General features: G+C 34.9%; 1 protein-coding gene across 2 annotated transcripts; it reads right to left on the reverse strand.

The window, feature by feature from the left end:
- Positions 1-7,523: 7,523 nt before the first annotated feature.
- Positions 7,524-15,113, reverse strand: LOC126878572 (protein charlatan). 2 transcript variants are annotated; one of them, XM_050641363.1, is made up of 3 exons: positions 13,631-15,113; positions 11,581-11,700; positions 7,524-10,680 (listed from the first exon to the last, which is right to left on the reverse strand). In XM_050641363.1, exons 1-3 carry the CDS (start codon positions 15,085-15,087, stop codon positions 9,510-9,512), a joined length of 2,748 nt encoding a protein of 915 aa, XP_050497320.1. In that variant the 5' UTR covers positions 15,088-15,113; the 3' UTR covers positions 7,524-9,509. The 2 variants fall into 2 exon arrangements, with proteins under 2 accessions (XP_050497320.1, XP_050497319.1); XM_050641362.1 differs by having other exon boundaries at positions 7,524-10,683.
- Positions 15,114-19,489: the final 4,376 nt, after the last annotated feature.

Genomic DNA, 19,489 nt, shown 5'->3' on the forward strand with positions numbered 1-19,489 from the left:
AGGACCGACAACAATGGAGGGAAATAGTAAACGCGGCCAAGACTAAGACTCACACAGAGTTGTAGAGAAAAATGATGATGATGATGAAAGAACTAGGGAAAGGATAGAAATTGTGGTATGTAGGGAAAAATCACACTAGGAATGGAGTTGGTATAATTGCCGACACTGAGTGTGATAGGATACATACTGAGTGATATTCCATAAGAGGAGAAAGTTACAATTGGAGGTGATTTTAATGAGAATGTGGGGTAATCCAAGACAGGATATGAAGCAATATGAAGTAAAGAGGAACTAAACCAAGATATCGGAGAGGACCACAAAAAATCAAGTGGTGGATAATAAAAGATGAGAAAAAGGTGTATTCAGGGTAAGAATCTTAGATACAATTTGGAGGAAGATATGGTCAATATTATTACAGATATTGCTATTGAGATACTTAAAAAACGCCAAAAAAGAAGTTTAAGGACAAAGATACCTGCTAGTGAACAAACGAAGTTCAAGAAAAAATAAAGGAGACAAGGAAATTATATAAACAGTGGCTTCATCTTCAAAACTATGCGGTCGCCAAAAAGGAAACGAAATTAGCAATAGAAAAAGCTGTTCATCAATTCCAACAAATTCGGGATGAGAATGTTACATCTCTCTGCTTAATGAAATAATAAAAATGAGGTCTTTACTACCTTCTACAAAATTATAGAAAGAAAATGTTGAAGGTCACTTTCTTTGGTTAATACATACAATATATCAGCATAGAATTTTCCAATAACCTAATTTGATTTTTTTTTTCAGAAAAATAGTTCGTTCTATCTACAATTTTATGATTATACTCATATTGTAAAATGCAAATAAACGAATACTACTGTATGAAATTACCTCTTTTTTAATGTTTGTGGAAAAACAATTTTATCCATTGAATATTTATTATACTTATATTCTTTACAGCCTTTGTCCTACTTACAATTTTATACACCTTAAATACATTTCTTTTTCAGGATAAGTACTTTTCATTTCTTAGCAAAGGAAGCAAAATACGCTCAGATGCATAAAAAGAATGCTTTAGAATGTCAAAACAATAATCATAAATAACTTTTACATTTACCACCCAATTTTGATACAAATTTAGACAAGTAGAAAGCAAAACATCTAGATTAATAAATTTTTCTCCTACTTATCCAAAATATTTTGTTCAGGAATAAAAAAGTTATGTAAAATCCAAATGTGTTAACAATATACCTAAAACAACTTTTTTTCTGCAACTGAACATAGTATACAATTTTATAAAGAAATATAACTTTTTAAATCAAGTACGACACAGGTGAATGCTTATCAAAAATCATTCCTACTGCATACTAAGACTTCTTCATTATTCGTTACTCAGTTTTATTCTATCTCTTAAATTAAGTATAAAAATCTATCTTTTTCAATTCCTCTCTATCCTTAAGCTTCTGAATCCATCCTGGTATAAATATTGTTTAGGCGTACATGACCATCTAAATTGTGCATTTGCCATTATTAAAAATAATCTTCTTAGATCTTCTTTACCAAGGGTTTTTGTATTTTGTATATGACACTTCAATAATCTCTATTTTCTCAAAATATGATTAAATTCAAAACTTTTTATGCAAATCGCAATAACTATTTCTGCATAGATTCAGATATAACTAAATAGTGAAATATAGCATATTTTGATATCGCTAAATACCAGTGACCTACTTATAGTACAGTAAAATAAACTTTATACGATGAAACTTTTAATAGGAATAACCACACAAATAATTACTTTCAATGAAGAAGTCCAGTAAGCATGTATTTTATTTAAACTATGTAATATATCATCAGTCCGCTATACAAATGTAAAATATGCAATTTCTTTTTCATTAAATTTTTGCAATATTTAAAACATTTGATAAAAGAAGTATCAAAAATATCTGTCCCAACTTTAGATGCCGTTCTATACTAGATTCTAACATATATGCAGAAATTTATAATCAATAGTTACAAGGTAAAAAAGATTATTTTTTATTTAAATAAGCTTCAACACGACAAAGTTAGCATTTTAGTTTTGTTGATAGATTTAGGAATAAAAATTGGTAAAAGCATATTAATTAAATTCCCTGTAAGAAAAGGTCTGCGACAAGGGTAGATACTGTATTGCACCGACACTGTTTAATGTGGCGCGTGGTTTAAATCAAGGGAGGGAAAAATACGATGGAATCGGGATTGGCCTTGGAGAGAAAAATATATATGTATACGTTACAGTTGGTCGATGATCAGGTGGTATTAGTAAATAAACAGAACGCCCATAAATATAGACAAGGAGACTACATGAAGAATGTAAGAAATGTCTGGAAATGAATATTCAAACAACATAGCACCTTCCAATAGGAGCGGAGTCAGAAAAAATCTTGCTAGAAGAAGAAATAAGAGCATTTAGTGCCTACACTACATGTCGTAGTCGCGACATTAATATTATATCCAGGTTGTATTGGGGACAAACAGCAAAAATCAAGGTTGATAATGAATTAACCGAGTTAAGTTGTGTGCTTTCTCCACTACTCTTCAATATATATATAGCGAAACAGTATGTCAGGAAGAACGCCTAGAGCAAAATATTGGTATGAACATTAACGGAGGGTTAATTAACAATATACGATACGCTGATGACACGCTAATAGTAACAGATAACCTAGCAAATTTACAGTATTTGATGGGAAACATAAACACTCATACCAATAAATATGATCTAAAACTGAACATCAAAAAGACTAAATTCATGATTGTAACGAAGAAACTATACACCAATGTGAATTTAACAATAAATAATCAGCCAGTTGAAAGAGTTACGTCCTACAAATATTTAGGGGTTTGCTTCACTGATACTAATGACCAGACAAGAGAAATCAAGAGGCGAATAGAGATAGCGAGACAATCGTTTGTCAAAATGAAAAAGTTCCTATGCAGCCGGGACATAAATATAAACTTAAGAACAAGAATGTTGAGGTGCTATGTTTTCTCCGTTCTGCTGTACGGCATGGAAGCTTGGACGCTGAAAAAGATAAACATCAAAAACATTGAGGCATTCGAGATGTGGTGTTACGGGAGAATGTGGAAAATACCATGGACAGAAAGAGTAACAAATCAAGATGTTCTGCTGAAGATGGGGAAGGAATGCGAAGTCATAAAAACCATACAAACGAAAAAACTGGAATATCTAGGCCACATAATGAGAGGAGAAAAGTACTCTCTGCTAAGACTCATCATCCAAGGAAAAATCTCGGGAAAGGGAAATGTGGGACGTAGGAGGATTTCCTGGTTTCGCAATTTAAGAGAGTGGTATGGGTGCATTTCAATACAGTTGTTCAGAGCTGCAGCCAACAAAGTTAAGATTGCTGTGATGGTAGCCAACCTCCGATAGGAGACGGTACTGCAAGAAGAAGTGCCTACACATACTTAAGGAATTGAATTTGATACAAAAGTGCAAGATTACAGAGAAATCATCATCATCATCATCATCATCACATAGCGTTACAACCCTGGGTGGGTCCTGGCTGACTTTATAACTTTTTTCCAATTTGTTCGGTCTTCCCTCAACCTAGGGTCAAATGGAATGTTCATATTCTGAAAATCTGCTTGAATGCTATCTCTCCATCGCATTCTGAGACGTCCAAGTGATCTTCTGCCTGTAGGAATCTCCTCCCATACCAGTCTTACAAGTCTCTCGTTATGAAGTCTGTGCACGTGGCCTGCCCATCTTAGTCGCTGTGACTTAATTTCTTGGACAATATCGGCGTCATTGTAAGGTGCTTTTAATTCGATATTGATTCTGATCCTATACTGGTTTGTGACGAAGTCATGGTGAGGTCCGAAAATTGTTTCGAAAAGTATTTTTCGTTCAAAACGTCTGAGATTTTCTTCGTTTGCTTTGGTCATGGTCCACGTTTCGCATCCATATGTTAGTACAGGTATGACGATGGATTTATAGATTTTGATCTTTGAACTTCTTGTAAGATTTTTTGATTTTATAAGCTTATCCAGTGCGAACAGCCAGCGATTTGAATATTGGAGTCTGTCTTTTATTTCTTCAGTAACATCGTTGTCATCTATGATTACGGCTCCCCAGATACTTGAAACGTTGTACTCTTTCGAAATTGAAGATGTTGACCGTCACATTTTGTCCTATCCTGTCTTTTCGTGTCGTTCTATTTATACACATATATTTCCTCTTCTCTTCATTAATCTTCAACCCTACTTCACTTGTTGCTCCTTCTACCTTGTTGAAAATGTCTTTTATGGGTAGGATGGAGTTTCAAACGAGATCAATGTCATCTGCGTATGCTAGTAATAGCTTGGGATCTTGAACCGATAGCAGTTCTGTTTTTATTTCGGGCGATCTCATGGCTTTCTCTAATACAAGGACAGAGAAATCAGAAAACCAATAATGTGTCTAATGTTCTTCTGTCTTTTGTTATTGGTTTTTTTTGCAGAGAAATCTATGACAACTATGAAACCCTTGTCAAAAGTAATCGAATTATGACGCAAAGAAGCATCGCGGGGAGACATAATATATGAACGAATTTAGATGATCCGTAAAAAATCATTAACAAGAGGTGTTGAGAAAAAACAGTTTGTATAGTGGATGCATAATGACATTGACATTGTGAGAATCAAATTCACCAATGTAAAGGAGACTTTCAAAAAATTAGAGGTACAGGAAAAAAGCTGGTCTTAGGTTAATGAAGAGAAAACCAAATATATTTGCATTAACAGACAAAAAAGACTAGATAGGATAGGACAGAATATAACAATAAATTTTAAGAAGACAAAAATAATGATCGTTAGTAAGAACTCCAACATAAACGCCCAAATTACCGTAAACAATACACCCCTGGAAAGAGTACAGAAAATATGCTATCTGGGCTGCAACATTAAGGATACTTGGGATTATAGCTACGCAATAAAAACTCGTATTGAAAAATCCAGAAGCTCTTTTAACAGTCTTAGAGTAAAAACATGCCGAAGATACATGGATGAGCGCGGTGTAGGTCGCGATCGCGGTTGAGGTTTACATCGATGACGGGCAGAACATACCCAAGATCCTTTCCGTATCCTGTTTTGGCATCGACATCGCTGTAAACCGCGATGCAAGGTCGCGAGGGTGAACGGTTGACACATCCTTGGTATGTGCGATCTCATAAGAAAATGAGGGTTTGTTTTGATATCGATGTAGCGCCCGCGATCGCGACCTACATCGCGCTCATCCATGTATCTTCGGTAAGTTTTTACCCTTAGGGTAAGAACAGAACTGCCATTTCATGCGCTACAGTACTTGAATTGCTATCTATAATCTCTTTTCCGTATTCAGTTCATTTTTGAATATCAAGTACTAAATATGAAGGAGGATCCGAGAGCACTTTTGCAGCTCACTTCCGTATTGTGGTACAAGACCCTGATGCACTGTTCGATATATTACATATCAGTCACCACTTGGTGACAGCTGACATTTCATCAATATCATCACATGATTGAAACAACATCACAAAAGCACAATCATTTTGTCATTCAAATTTCATCATACTGCTTCAATTAATAGTGGTTCTAGCTTGACTGAGAAGCGCAGGTAACCTCCTTGCTATGTGCTGTCGACATCGACCGAGACTTAACTAGTAGCATCCACCGCGACCTCCACCTCCACCGCGACCCACTTGTTCTGTTCGTACCCTTAGGCTACGGCTCCACGGGCGAGAAATTGACGCTAGCAGTAGCAGTAAAATGAACTTAAAGTTCCGCGGAACGGAATGGGAATAGCCGAACTGTACCGACTACAGGACTTGTGCGTAGTCGGTTCAGTTCGGCTATTCCCATTCCGTTCCGCGGAACCTTAAGTTCATTTTACTGCTACTGCTAGCGTCAATTTCTCACCCGTGGAGCCGTAGCCTTAGGAAGATTCTCTGCAACTTATCTTTAAGTATCAATATACGCATAAAAATTCTTACATGTTACGTCTTTAGCGTCCTCCTCTACGAAGTAGACAGCTGGAGTCTTACAGAACATGCCACAAAACGATTAGAGGCGTTTGAAATGTGGTACTACCGACGTATGTTGAGGGTTTCATATATACATCACACAACTAATTAAACTATTCTCCAGAGGCTAAGAAAAGATAAAGAAATAATTAACACCGTAAAGAACAGAAAGTTGGCTTACTTTGGCCATATTATGCGTAATAATAAATACCGACTTCTACAGTTGATTCTGCAAGGCAAAGGCAAGATTGAAGGCAAGCGAGGCCCTGGACGTAGACGTACATCCTGGCTGGCCAATCTTAGGAAGTGGACTGGTCTAACGTCAACTGATCTATTTCGAGCTGCTGTGAATAGAATAAGATGGGTCAATGCAGTCTCCAACGACCGGACCCCAGAAGATAGGCACCTTTAGAAGATAAAAATAGACCCATATAACTTTGAAAGAGTGGAGAGTTTTAAATATCTTGGAGCGACAATCATCGGAGACACCGATATCTCGGAAGAGATAAAAGGGATAATTCAGACAGCAAACTGATAGCCTCCACAATACTATTAAATCTAAGAGCCTAACGTGAACATTAAAAATCAGGATATATAAAAAGTGATTAGACCGGTGTTCATGTGTAGCCTCCACAACGTGGACGCTAACAAAAGCAATGTAAAGAAAACTCGGATGTTTTGAGAGAAACATCCTCAGAAGAATATTTGGACCCTATCTCCCGAACACTAGCCATTACCGAATAAGAACAAATGCCGAGGTCAAACAGATCTGTAGGGCTAGTGAGGTAGTCCAAGAGATTAAACTCCAACATCTAAGATAGACATGTCCATAGACGCCCCAATAACCGCCTTACCAAGTTAATCTGGGAGGAAGCTCCGACAGGAAGAAGGACGTCCTCGAATGCGATGGAGATATATCATACGGTCAGATTTAAGAACAATGGGACTATCCACTAACTCCGCTATCATAGTCGATCGTTCGAGATGAAAGCGAGTTATGCAGTCAGCCAAAATCCACCTCGGGTTGTAGTGCTACGAGAAGAAGAGAAAAAGCTCTGCCAGGTCAAGCGAAAGGGTGGTTCAGCACCCACTCATATTGAACCTAACCTGGAAAATATTAGTAGCTCTTAAAGCGAATGGTATATTAGTTAATTGTTGAATTTAGAGTTCTGGTTGAGCCTATCATTATTCTTAAAGATAATCTGAACCCTAATCATACTCTATACAGGGTGTTTGCTAAAGAATGGGCCATAGCTTAACCTTATATTCTTGAGGTTAAAATAGGTAGATTTAAGCTTATTTACCTTAGTACAAAAGTTGATAATAACCGAAATACAGGGTGTCAAAGTTATACTTTTATTTTATTTATTTTTGAATATTTCTTGACAGGCATTTGACAACAACACGAAATTTGGTGAATGGTGCTGGTACTGTAGACCCTACTAAATTATGTTAAACAAATGTTTCTGGCTACTACCACAGGTGTACGAGGGGGGAACGTGAATGGTTGACCCTTCCCAAATTCTACGCCACTGGCAGAATTGCTATTTTAGTGCAATTTTTTGTTTCTCCAATACTTTCTATGTAAATAACATACTCTTCATTAGTAACGATAAAGCCGTTAGTTTTCGAAAGCATAATACATTAATCAAAATAAGTGTGCCTTTTCATTTTTAACTTCAAATATCTCGAGAACTAATGAATTTATCGTTACGAATAAAGAGTATATTATTTGCATCGAAAGTATTGGAGAATATAAAAATTATGCTAAAGTAGCAGTTTCCTCAGTGGCGTAGAATTTGGGAAGGGTCAACCATTCCCTTTCCCCTGTCGTACGCCTCTGGTAGTAGCCAGAAACGATTATTTAACATAATTTAGTAGGGTGTACAGTGCCTACACTTTCTGCCAAGTATGACATGGATATGTCAAATTATTTTTAAGTATTCTTTTTTTTTAATAATTTATTCTTTATTTAAAACTTTAAGAACTATGTGTGCCCGGTACTATAAAACTATTTGACATATCCTTATGATATATATAATTTTTAGATTCTCCAATACTTTTTATGCAAATAATATACTCTTCATTCGTAACAATAAAGTCATTAGTTTTCGAGATATTTGAAGTTAAAATGAAAAAGCACACTTATTTTGATTAATGTATTATGATCCTTCGTTTTTAGCTTCAAATATCTCAAAAACTAATGGCTTTATCGTTACGACATAGAAAGTACAGTGGAACCTCGATAACTCGGATTAATCGGGACCGCGGCCGATCCGGGTTATCGAAAATCCGGGTTAGCCGGAGAGCATGGTAAAAATTAATAAAATACGGTATACTTATAGATTGATAAAGTCCGTTATAATTAAAATAAAATGAAATATATATGCACAGTACACATCTAACTTACCTATAGTTGTATAGAGTATAGTATAGACTATAGACAGTATAGAGTATTGTTCATTTCTAGGTAAAAAAACTCAGTCAGTTTCGGTTGTGTCAATTTCGTTTGCCATCGGAACAATGTTATGTTATTTAAGAACAGTAGCTCTTTCATTGTTTAAAAGACCATTGTTTAAAAAATAATTTTTTAAAAGACAGTTGGAAATAAATAAAGGAATAACAGGTGCCTGTTGTTTGCGATAGCCCCAGATAATTAACATCGCTCTGCCGCCGCCGCCGTGTGCCATGAGTCATTTTTACTATCGTATAGTTCAAATTACACAAATACCCATTATCTCGCAAATATTATATTATGGTCCAAGCGAAGTTTTATCAATGAAACTCGATATTTTTAAGACATTCCAGAAGAGGCTACAGATAAAATGTTTTAACATAATACATAAATTTTTATTGTTGAAATGTTCTGATGAAAATCGGTCCGGGTTAGCCGGACTTCCGGGTTATCGGGGGCCGACTTATCGAGGTTCCACTGTATACGAAAATCAAAAAATTGCACTAAAATGGCAATTCCACCAGTGGCGTAGAATTTGGGAAGGGTCAACCATTCACGTTCCCCGCCGTACGCCTCTGGTAGTAGCCAGAAACGTTTGTTTAAGATAATTTAGTAGGGTGGACAGTACCAGCACCACTTACCAAATTTCGTGTTGTTGTCCCATGCCTGTCAGGAAATATTCAAAAATAAATAAAATACAAGTTTAACTTTGACACCCTGTATTATAATATCATATATTATAATATTATTATCATCAACTTTCGTACTAAAGTAAGTTAGCTTAAATCGACCTATTTTAACCCCAGGAATCTAAGGTTAAGCTATGGCCCATTATTTACCAAACACCCTGTATATAACGTTTATTCTCTTTTATCTTTGTCCCTGAAATATTTATCTTCTTTAGCTACATGCTATTCAATTTTATTGTCATTATCGTTAGCTACATTTGTCGTATTATAGTAAAATGGAAGTATAATAATGAATATTAGGAAAATTCTATGCTTTGGATAGGTAAATAAATTTTTTTATGTTCAATTGGGTGGAAATGTTGGTATTATAATTGGCATATGATTATTTATAGCATTACTTGGATGTATAAAAGAATGATCGAAGAACGACATTCCTAATTTATGTGCATTAGACATTGTTGCGTCAGGTACATATACAGTATGTGTGTTGCTAAAGAAGAGACTGGTGTCCTGGGAAGAGCATACAGATTCAGCACTAAGTGCTAAATGCATTGGTTCTTTGGGAAGCACCGTAGGCACAAATTGAGACTTCTGGTTCGTATGTACACGGCTGCTATGGAGCACGGTTTGATATCGATGTTTGAAAGCCATATCACAATGTTCACATTTAAATTTTTTTCGAGTATGCCTCCAATAGTGATGAAGGGCCAGCGTTCCTTTGGTATGAAACTTACTTAAACCAGTGTTTTTGCACCAAATGCACGCCAGGCCCTTTCTAGTTACCAACTTTGCCACATGTTTATCAACTAACCTATTTACACCTACAATTGAAGTCGACAAAGTTTCTTTCCACCGTCTTAGTTTGATATTAAGATGTCTTACCACTTCTATTTCCTCTGGATCCCAAAACGGTAGAACCAGTTTCTTTGGTTGATTCTGTTTTCTGGATCTTTTGCTTTGTATCACTGGCGGACCTAGGGTATCTGCTCCTAAAGTTGTATGAATGACCATATGTGCTATGATGGATGATTGGTGGTCATAAGCTGCATCGCACAAGCGACAACGGTATTTTAGATCTGGATCAACATTCTCTTTCGAATGTTCGGTTTTAGCGGGAGATGTTGCAGAATGTCGGTGAGTATATTGATGGGTTTCTAGAGAAAGGTCATCTTCAAACTCGCAACCGCATGTTTGGCAGACGAAAAGGGGAAGCTCCGTTTCTTCTCCGTGTTCTTCGTCAACTTGATTGCCAACATCTCCCGCCTCAGGAAAATCCGACTGGATTCGATGGCTAAGATTTATTCTACTCATGTCCTCAGCTACGCGCGGCTCACTCTCTGGCTCTGATCCGTCACTAGCCTCCATGTAGCTGAAAAGTCGAGCGGCTCCATGCTGCTTCGGGATGTGTTGTTTCCACGTTTTGGCATCGCTTTGAAGAAAACGGTTGCTCTGTTGAAGTAAGGCTGCTGCTGTGGTTAGATCGTGGGTTTTAAGCAGATTCTGTGGTTGACTACTACTAAAAAATATAAAAATACTTGTAAGAAATGGTACAGCTGTGGTCACTGCATAGTTTCCACCTTCATTTTTACATTATAATAGGTACTGTAAAATTAAAATGCCTAGAATGCATTTGAATAACGTGTAATACGCAAGAGCAATTACCAGAAGAAGGTTGGTCACTAAAGCAAGTTGATGCAGATTTGAACGTGAGCCATATGTGCATAAAGAAAATCAAACAAAGATGGAATCATTTTCACTCTATAGGAAGATTTTCACAGAGTAACAAGATGATGTGTTAGTAGATTATCTGAAAGAAGCTCCTTTAGCCAAAGCTCTAAAAGCTAGTAAAGAGACAGCCTTTCCGGGCACCATTCGCACTGTGGAGGATTAAAGCAAGTGAATTGATAAACTGTGCAGCTACAAGGAAACCTTTTTTGACTGAGGATCACAAGAGGAGACGAGTTGAATTTTGTAATGGATTCATAAACCGTCAAGACAACTTTTGGTCTGACGTTGCATTTTCCGACGAAAAAGTGTTTGAATCATATAGCAATGGTTCAATGGTTGAATAAGAGTTTATAGGACGAGAAATCATAGGTTTGATGATAATCCCTGTAATAACTATATGAGATGGGGAAATAAAAATCTGCTGTTGGAAATTTTAGGAGGAATAGATAATATTCGGCATTTTAGAAACATTAGAAAATAGATGAACGAGGATTAGTTGTGTTTATAGTTCGTGCTTGAATAATAATAATTATTTTTAAAAATTGGTAAAGAAACTCTGCCGTTATTTGGATTAAGCCATACAACGAGCTTTATATGGACTCTGACAAGGTTTACTGTCTTATTAGTTATTTTATTTTATACCTGTAGTTAATATTTAAAGTTTATAAAAATAATACAATCTTACCTACAAGGAACGGTGTTCTGATTTGTAATAGAATTGGAAGCAGAAGTGGATGCATTACCATTAAATGTAGTCGTTCTTAGAATGTTACTGCTATTTGTTCTGTTTCTTTGTTCTAGAGGGCTGTAATAAATATATAATACAAAATTTGGCATATTTTGTGCTTACATACAAAAAACTATTTCCTGATAGACTTATTTTGAGAAAATTTCCAAGACAGAATGGTAGAATGAGAAAATAAAAACAAGCGTTCTGGAACAACGTAAGAAATATAAGAGTAAAAATAATTTAGCGCAGTAAGAGACAAATAAAAACAGATGTAACAGAAATACAGAAAAAATACTTAGTTTTTTTAATAGGACACTCCTAGATGTCCTGTTTCTTAAAACATGAGGTTTTGTACTTTGTAGTATTATACAGGTAGTTTAAAAGATAATTACGTTTTTTATTATTTTCGTAGAAATATTCACACCCTGTAGAATTGTAACGATTTGACATCAAAAACTCTATTTATGTTCAAATGATTTTAATATAGTCTACTATTGATAAAAATTATTAATATAGCGCTTGGTATATAGTTTTAAACGGTGCTGGACTGATGTGATAGCACTAAGAACTGAAAGTCTATTTACTTGAGACTTAATATTAGAGGCTGTACCAAATTCATCGGCTAACATTTTGCTTACTTTAGATATTTGATCTTTTGGAGGAATTAGCATACTTGTTCCATTCCTTCTTGCTAGTTCCAAATTATAAATAAGTTTCTTTATTTTCCATATCTCAACATTTCTATCGTTAAAATTTCTAACCGTTAAAACGGTTCTAGTAAACTTTGAAAAGTTTCTCTTCTTGCTTATCTTCTATCAGGGAATTGCTGATGATAAATTCTTATTGCTAGTAGTACATTTTTGTTATACAAACCTAGCACAAAAACCACATATTAATCAGTTCCTCATTAGAAAAATTCATATTAGTAATGGTAACAAAGCAACTGGAGCTATAAAAATAGTAGTATGTAGTAGTAAATTTAGTGTCAAAGTCATAGCCAACTAGATAGAATATTATATGTTTTATTAATATTTTACTCACCAACAATCTTAACAACGTAGGAATTTTGATATCTTACCCAATATTAATAAATTAAGGATCAGTCTAGATGTATTTATTTTCGAAAAATTATTTTTTTATTGAATATTTTCACGGCCAACCTAGTAAAATTTCACGTAATTTTTGTTGCAATTAATGTTTGGCTGAAAGAATCACGAATAACTCACAAACTAAAGTAGTTAGGTATAGGTATAGGGAATGCTTAGGAAATAAAAACGTACCATAAAATATAATTTCATTATAATACTAAAATACAGGGTGTTCCATTTAAGAAAACTCAGAAAATACTCATTCCGAGTTTTGACCAACCCTGTATACTAATGTTATTCTGAAGCTATTTCCGTGTGGCATTTTTATAATTAACTATATATTTAGATGGAAAATAAGCCACAAATAAATTGAAAAAAATAATTTTATATTAAAATGAAACATTTCGCTATATTAATAATTTTAAAAAATAGTAGACTATATTAAAAATCATTTGAATATAAATAGAGTATTGATGTCAAATCATAACAGTTCTACAGGGTGTGAATGTTGCTACAAAATTAACAAAAAAAAAAACGTAATTATCTTTTAAACTACCCTGTATAACATTACAAAACCTCATATTTTAAGAAAGAAGGTAAAAATAAAAATCCAAAAATGTAAAAATATACAGGGTGTCCCATTAAGAAAAAACGAAGTTATAAGCAACTTCCGATATAACCGGAAGTAGCAAATAGATGAAAATATTTTCATTGAATAGCTCACTCTTCAAAACCCCTTCATTCCCCCTTCAATTTTCATGATTCAGTTACCTTTAGTTCTCGAGATATTTCTAATTGGCCCTTTATCTGCCTCACCCTGTATATTAACTTACTCTAAGCTGGTTCTAGTAATGAATAAGATATTTTTTCGTTTTAAAGAAAAAAAGCAAACAAAAAAGAAATAGATTAATACTTACTGCTGCTCCTGTTGGTGTGCCGACAACTGCGTCAAATCATCAGCCAGATAATTGCATTTGCTGCATGCTCTCTTATTGTGCACTTTCAAAACATGAGTGGCCAGTCGCTCGGATCTAGCAGCTTTGTAGTCACACAAACCACACACAAACGGCTTCAAATGTGTGTTCATATGTCTTTTAAGGCACCAATTGTCGACACCGCTCCATGAACAGTAACAGCAAGTGAATCGTTTTTCTCCCTTTTTCTTTCCATTACTCCGGGAAAGGCTTCCTGTTTTCACGTTCGTTTTTAGGTCGGATTGTTGGACTCTCGTATTCATTTGAGGAGCTCTCGACATGTTATTAAAGCCAGGAATAGATAGAGAGCTTATCGTTGATAAATCACTGGATTGATTCGTTATATTGGAGTTATATTTTTGATAATACGACATTCCAGAAGCATTTTTAGGCGGATGTCGTCTAATCCTATTTAAATCATACGGATGATCTCGATGCATCCTCAAGAAATGTTTCTTTACGTGATCTGCCCTGTTGAACTGTTTTTGACAGACGTAGCACTGAAAAGGCTTCTCTTCCCTGTGGATGTTTTCATGCCTAGTGAACAAATCCCTTCGATCTGTAGCATAAGGACAAAAAGTACAACTGTAGCGCTTAGACGTATTACTATTTGGTTCACCAGTACCGGAAGAACCATTATTCATTGTTTGGGAAGCATTTGATATTGTAGAAGAACTGTTCATTGACTGACTGTGATAGTCCTCACTCTGCACCGTACTCGGTGCAGAATTCTTATTGCAATTACTTTCTAATTTGTTTTTCAACTTTTGTAAATATTTAACAATCTCTTGAAGTACGGGATTGTCTTTGGTAAACGTATCGCAGGATTCGTCAGTGTTGATATTATGTTGCCTATTTAGATGTATTCTTACACATCTAGCCCAAGCGCTTTCATACGGGCATTGAGGACAATGGAAAGCTCTGAGTGTAGAATGCGTTCCTAACCAATGCTCAGCGACTCGAAGAAGATATCCTACACAGTCGCATTCAGAACATCTATACAGCTTTTGTGCTGGATTGTACGTGGCTATCTTCGACTCTGTCCATTGCAAATTCTCTTCGCTCGATATCCACTTATCCTCATAAGTAGTATTCAATATTGTCCCAGTATTAGGTTTATGACATTGAAAGCTAGGATTTAATATACCACTAGGTGGAAAACCATTTTGCATAAGAGCGGCTAACCCGAAAGCAGTTAAGTGTTCTTCGGGTTTTAGTATAGGGTTTTCCACTTCATATTCTATGGGTGTTAGACCTCTATCTGTGCTTGTGGAAGCTAACCTTTCGTTGGCACTAAGATCTGGCAATCCATCTTCTCCATACAGCTTTCTTGTAATCTCTTTGAACATGTCCTCATAACAGTCGATAGCACTGCCTGTCATGGGCATTGCCACTTCCATAGTGATGAAACCCTCTCACAGAGGAGGGTTTAGGACCTAGAATTAATAAATAATCCCCATTAATGAGAAATTACTATTCTATATAGTGTAGGAAACAGAGGTTGAACCTCGCAAAAAGTCCGGTTTTATTTTTTTTCTGGTATATCTGGGGGTGCTTATTATGAGACTAACTTTTTATTAAAAATTTTCGCCCCGGAACCCTCCTTTTCATCCCTTTAAAGGGGGTAATTTGTGGTTTTTCTGAAAGGTCTGATAGTCCATTCTTTCACGGTTTTTGCTCTAAATTTTAAAGAACCGCTTGGATTGACATGAAATTTGGCATAGCTTACATGTCAAAGAAAAAAAGTGATATTGTGCCGATGTGTGCTTTTACCCTGGGGGTGACTTTCACCCCCTCTTGGGGGTGAAAAAATATATGTCCAAAATAAGTCCGAAAATGGGTAAACTGACTAATTTTAAGTAACTTTTGTTCTATAGAGCTTTTTCGCCAAGTCAACACTTTTCGAGTTATTTGCGAGTGAATATGTTCATTTTTCAACAAAATAACCACATTTTTAGACGGTTTTTTGTAAATAACTCAAAAAGTAAGTATTTTGTCGAAAAAAACGTTCTTAGCAAAAATATAGCCTATAAAAAAGTAAAAAAAATGGTGTACGCGTTAGGTCTCTGGATCTTGTAGAACCAGAGTTATAGCCAATGAAAAATAGATTCATATTCACCAAATTTCAAATAGAATATTTCGACGTGAAATATCCAAAAAATTAAGCACTTTTTGGGGAAAACTCATTATAACTTTTTTAAAGTGTTTAAAAAAAGCTTTATTTCTGTTTTTACAAAAAGTCTCTAGCGTTAAATTTAAGCAAGTTACGCTCAAAATAAAGTTGGTCCCTTTTGTTTTTGCAAAAAAAAATCGGGAAGACCACCCCCTAATTAGCAACTTAAATGAAATTAATAGTTATCGCTCCACAAATTATTTTACTTATGTTGTGTTTATATGATCTGTAAGTTTCATCGATTCAAAGTGCTTATTTTTGAAAAAATTTGGTTTCAAAGTAAAATTTTTAAAAATTAAAATTTTGAAAAATATGCTTTTTTTCAAAATAACTTAAAAATTGTTAGAGATACCAAAAATCTCGAAAAACAAAAAAAGTCAGATTTGCTTTTCTGAATATCATGTATTTTTTTGTTTTTCTGTTAGACAAAAATTGATTAAGATTTGGTGTTTCTAAATTTGCATACATTCGTGATTAGTGACTCGTTCAACCCATTTTAACTACAGCCCTTTCAATAAAAAGGACTTTGAACCGATGAAACTTACAGATTATATAAACAATATATACAAGAGTCAAGAAACTTATGAAGTCGTAACGATTAAGTTCATTTAAGATACAAATTAGGGGGTCATTTTCTCAATTTTTTTACCATAACCAAAAGGGACTAACTTTATTTTGAGCGTAACTTGTTTAATATTGATGCTAGAAATTTTTTTATAAAACAAAAATGAAGCTTTTTTTAAATACTTTAAATAAGTTGTAATGAGTTTTCCCTGAAATGTGCTTCACTTTTGGTTATTTCACGTTAAAGTATTCCATTTGGAATTTAACGAATATGAACCTATTTTTCATTAGCTATAACTCTGCTTCTACTAGGTGTAGAGACGTGATATATACACCATTTTTTTAAATTTTTTACAGGCTATATTTTTGCTAAGAATATTTTTTCGACAAAATTCTTACTATTTGAATTATTTGCGAAAAACCGTCTAAAAGCGTGGTTATTTTGTTGAAAAAATTAACATATTCACTGCCAAATAACTCTAAAAGTATTGACTTAGTGAAAAACCTCTATAGAACAAAAGTTACTTAAAATTAGCCAGTTTATCCATTTCCTGACTTTCTTTGGACGAATATTTTTTCACCCCCAAAAGGGGGTGAAAACCACCCCCAGGGCAAAAGCACATATCGGCACAATATCACTTTTTTTCTTTGACTTGTTAGCTATGTGTAAGCCAAATTTCATGTAAATCCAAGCGGTTCTTTAAAATTTAGAGGTTTTGCAATATTTTACCGTTAAAGAACGGACTATGAAGAAGAAACTTTAAGGCAATTTATCACAAATAAGTCGCTGGTTTTTTGGTATAGGTTTCATTTAAGGGCAATTGCCTATTTTTTAATTACGGGCTGTTACATTTTTACATTTAAAAAAACCCAATCTGAACCGCTTATGCTAGAGTAAAAAAACTTTCAGCGATTACCCATGTACAAGTATTATTTACAAATTTTCCCCGAAACCACCCAAAAAAAGGATAATTAATAAAGAAAATAATCAAAAATTGATTTTGAGCCACCACTGTGGCTTTAGGGTGCAAAGAAAGTAAAATATGCATAGGTCATAATGTGTAGCAGACAGTGTGTTCTTTTATTTTCCATAAGTATGTTATCAATAAAATGAATAGGTGACGAAAAAAAAAAAAACAAAAACTGGAGCCCGCCAAAGCATTTCTGAGGTTTACGGCGCCACTGTACCGTAATGGTTGCTTATACGAAAAAAATGCATAGGACCTTATTTGTAGAGAAAATAGTGGTCTTTAATTCCGTATTTTTTCTGTATAATTTAGTTTTGTTTAAAAAAAAATGCATAGGTAATGAGAAATATTGTTCTGAAGCTATTTATTTGTGGCATTTTTGCAATTAACTATTCTAAATGGGAAATAAGCCACAATTTTAACTAAAAAAATGATTTTATTAACGTTTCGATATCCAGATCGGACGTCTTTGTCAAAATAAATACATTAATATTTTGTATTTTGACAACGACGTCCGATCTTGACATCGAAACGTTAATAAAATCATTTTTTAAGTTAAATTGTGGCTTATTTCCCATTTAGAATAGTTAATGGTAATTAGAAAATCGTAAAAACATGCTCTCCAAGGGATAGGGGTAGTTTCCGGAGGGATGTTGCAATAACCATATATGTATATTTATGAAACACCCTATTGATGGAGCATATGTCCATATTGGTCAAAAAGCAAAAAACAATTTTTTTAACCCTCCATTTTATTTTTTTTTGCTACAGGGGTTGCACCAAGAAATCGCTTTTGGTGTCCATGCATGGGTAATAAGAACGTGCACAAAATGATATATGAAGAATTTTAATAAATGGCATGGTTTGTGAAGGATTACAAGAAAATCACTTTCTTCCGGGGAAAAATGAGGGTGCATTGTACAAATTTGTAAATAACACCAGTACATGGGTAATCGCTGAAAGTTTTTTTACTCTAGCATAGGCGATTCAGATGGTATAAAAAGAGTTTTTTTAAAATGTAACACCCTGTAATTAAAAAATGAGCAACTGCCCTTAAATGAAACCTATACCAAAAATCAACCACTTATTTGTGATTAATTGTCGCAGGGTTTTTTCTTGATTGAGGGAAATAAATAGTAGGAAATATAGTCCTCTTCATATTTCTATTAAGGAAATTTTTTGCAAAACATATAGGAAGGGCTACCTTTGAGAAAAACCACAAATTACCCCCTTTAAAGGGATGAAAAGGTGGGTTCCGGGGCAAAATTTTTTAAGAAAAAGTTAGTCTCATAATAAGCACCCCTTGATATATCAGAACAAAAAAATAAAACTGGACTTGTCTCCATTTTGCGAGGTTCAAGCTGTTTCCTACACTAATAAAGGCGAGGAGAATCAAGCAGTAGGCGGCGTAGGCTTACTTATGATCCAGGATCACACAATACAATGCTACATCGAAAAGAGAAAAATATCAATCTTCTTCTTATGGTGCCTATCCGTTACGGATGTTGGACACTAACATGGCTATTCTGACTTTGTTGACTGCTGCCCTGAAAAGTCCGGTAGTGGTTAAGTTAAACCATTTTCGCAGGTTATGCAGCCAGGATATTCTTCTTCGTCCTGGACCTCTTTTCCCATGCACTTTACCTTGAAGTATGGTCCGAAGTAGGTCATATCGTTGTTCATTGCGCTTTACATGGCCCAGGTATTCCAGTTTGCGACGTTTTATGGTTACGACTAGTTCGCGCTCTTTACCCATTCTATGTAGAACTTCTTCGTTGGTAACTCTGTCTATCCAGGAAATCCTCAAAATGCGTCTATAGCACCACATCTCAAATGCTTCGAGTCTCTTCAGTGATGCTTCAGTTAAGGTCCATGACTCCACGCCATATAAAAGAACGGAGAATACGTAGCACTTTAGTAAACGAATTTTTATTTCCAATTTTATATCGTGGCTGTTAAAGATTTTTTTCATTTTGACGAAGGCTGATCTTGCCTTCTCGATCCTTATCTTAATTTCCGTCGATTGGTCCCACTGTTCATTTAAGTTTGCACCCAAATAACAAAAGTTGGTGATTTGTGTTATAGGTTGTTGGTTAA

This window comes from Diabrotica virgifera, chromosome 10, assembly GCF_917563875.1.
Source record: "Diabrotica virgifera virgifera chromosome 10, PGI_DIABVI_V3a".
Taxonomy (NCBI): Eukaryota; Metazoa; Arthropoda; class Insecta; order Coleoptera; family Chrysomelidae; genus Diabrotica; species Diabrotica virgifera.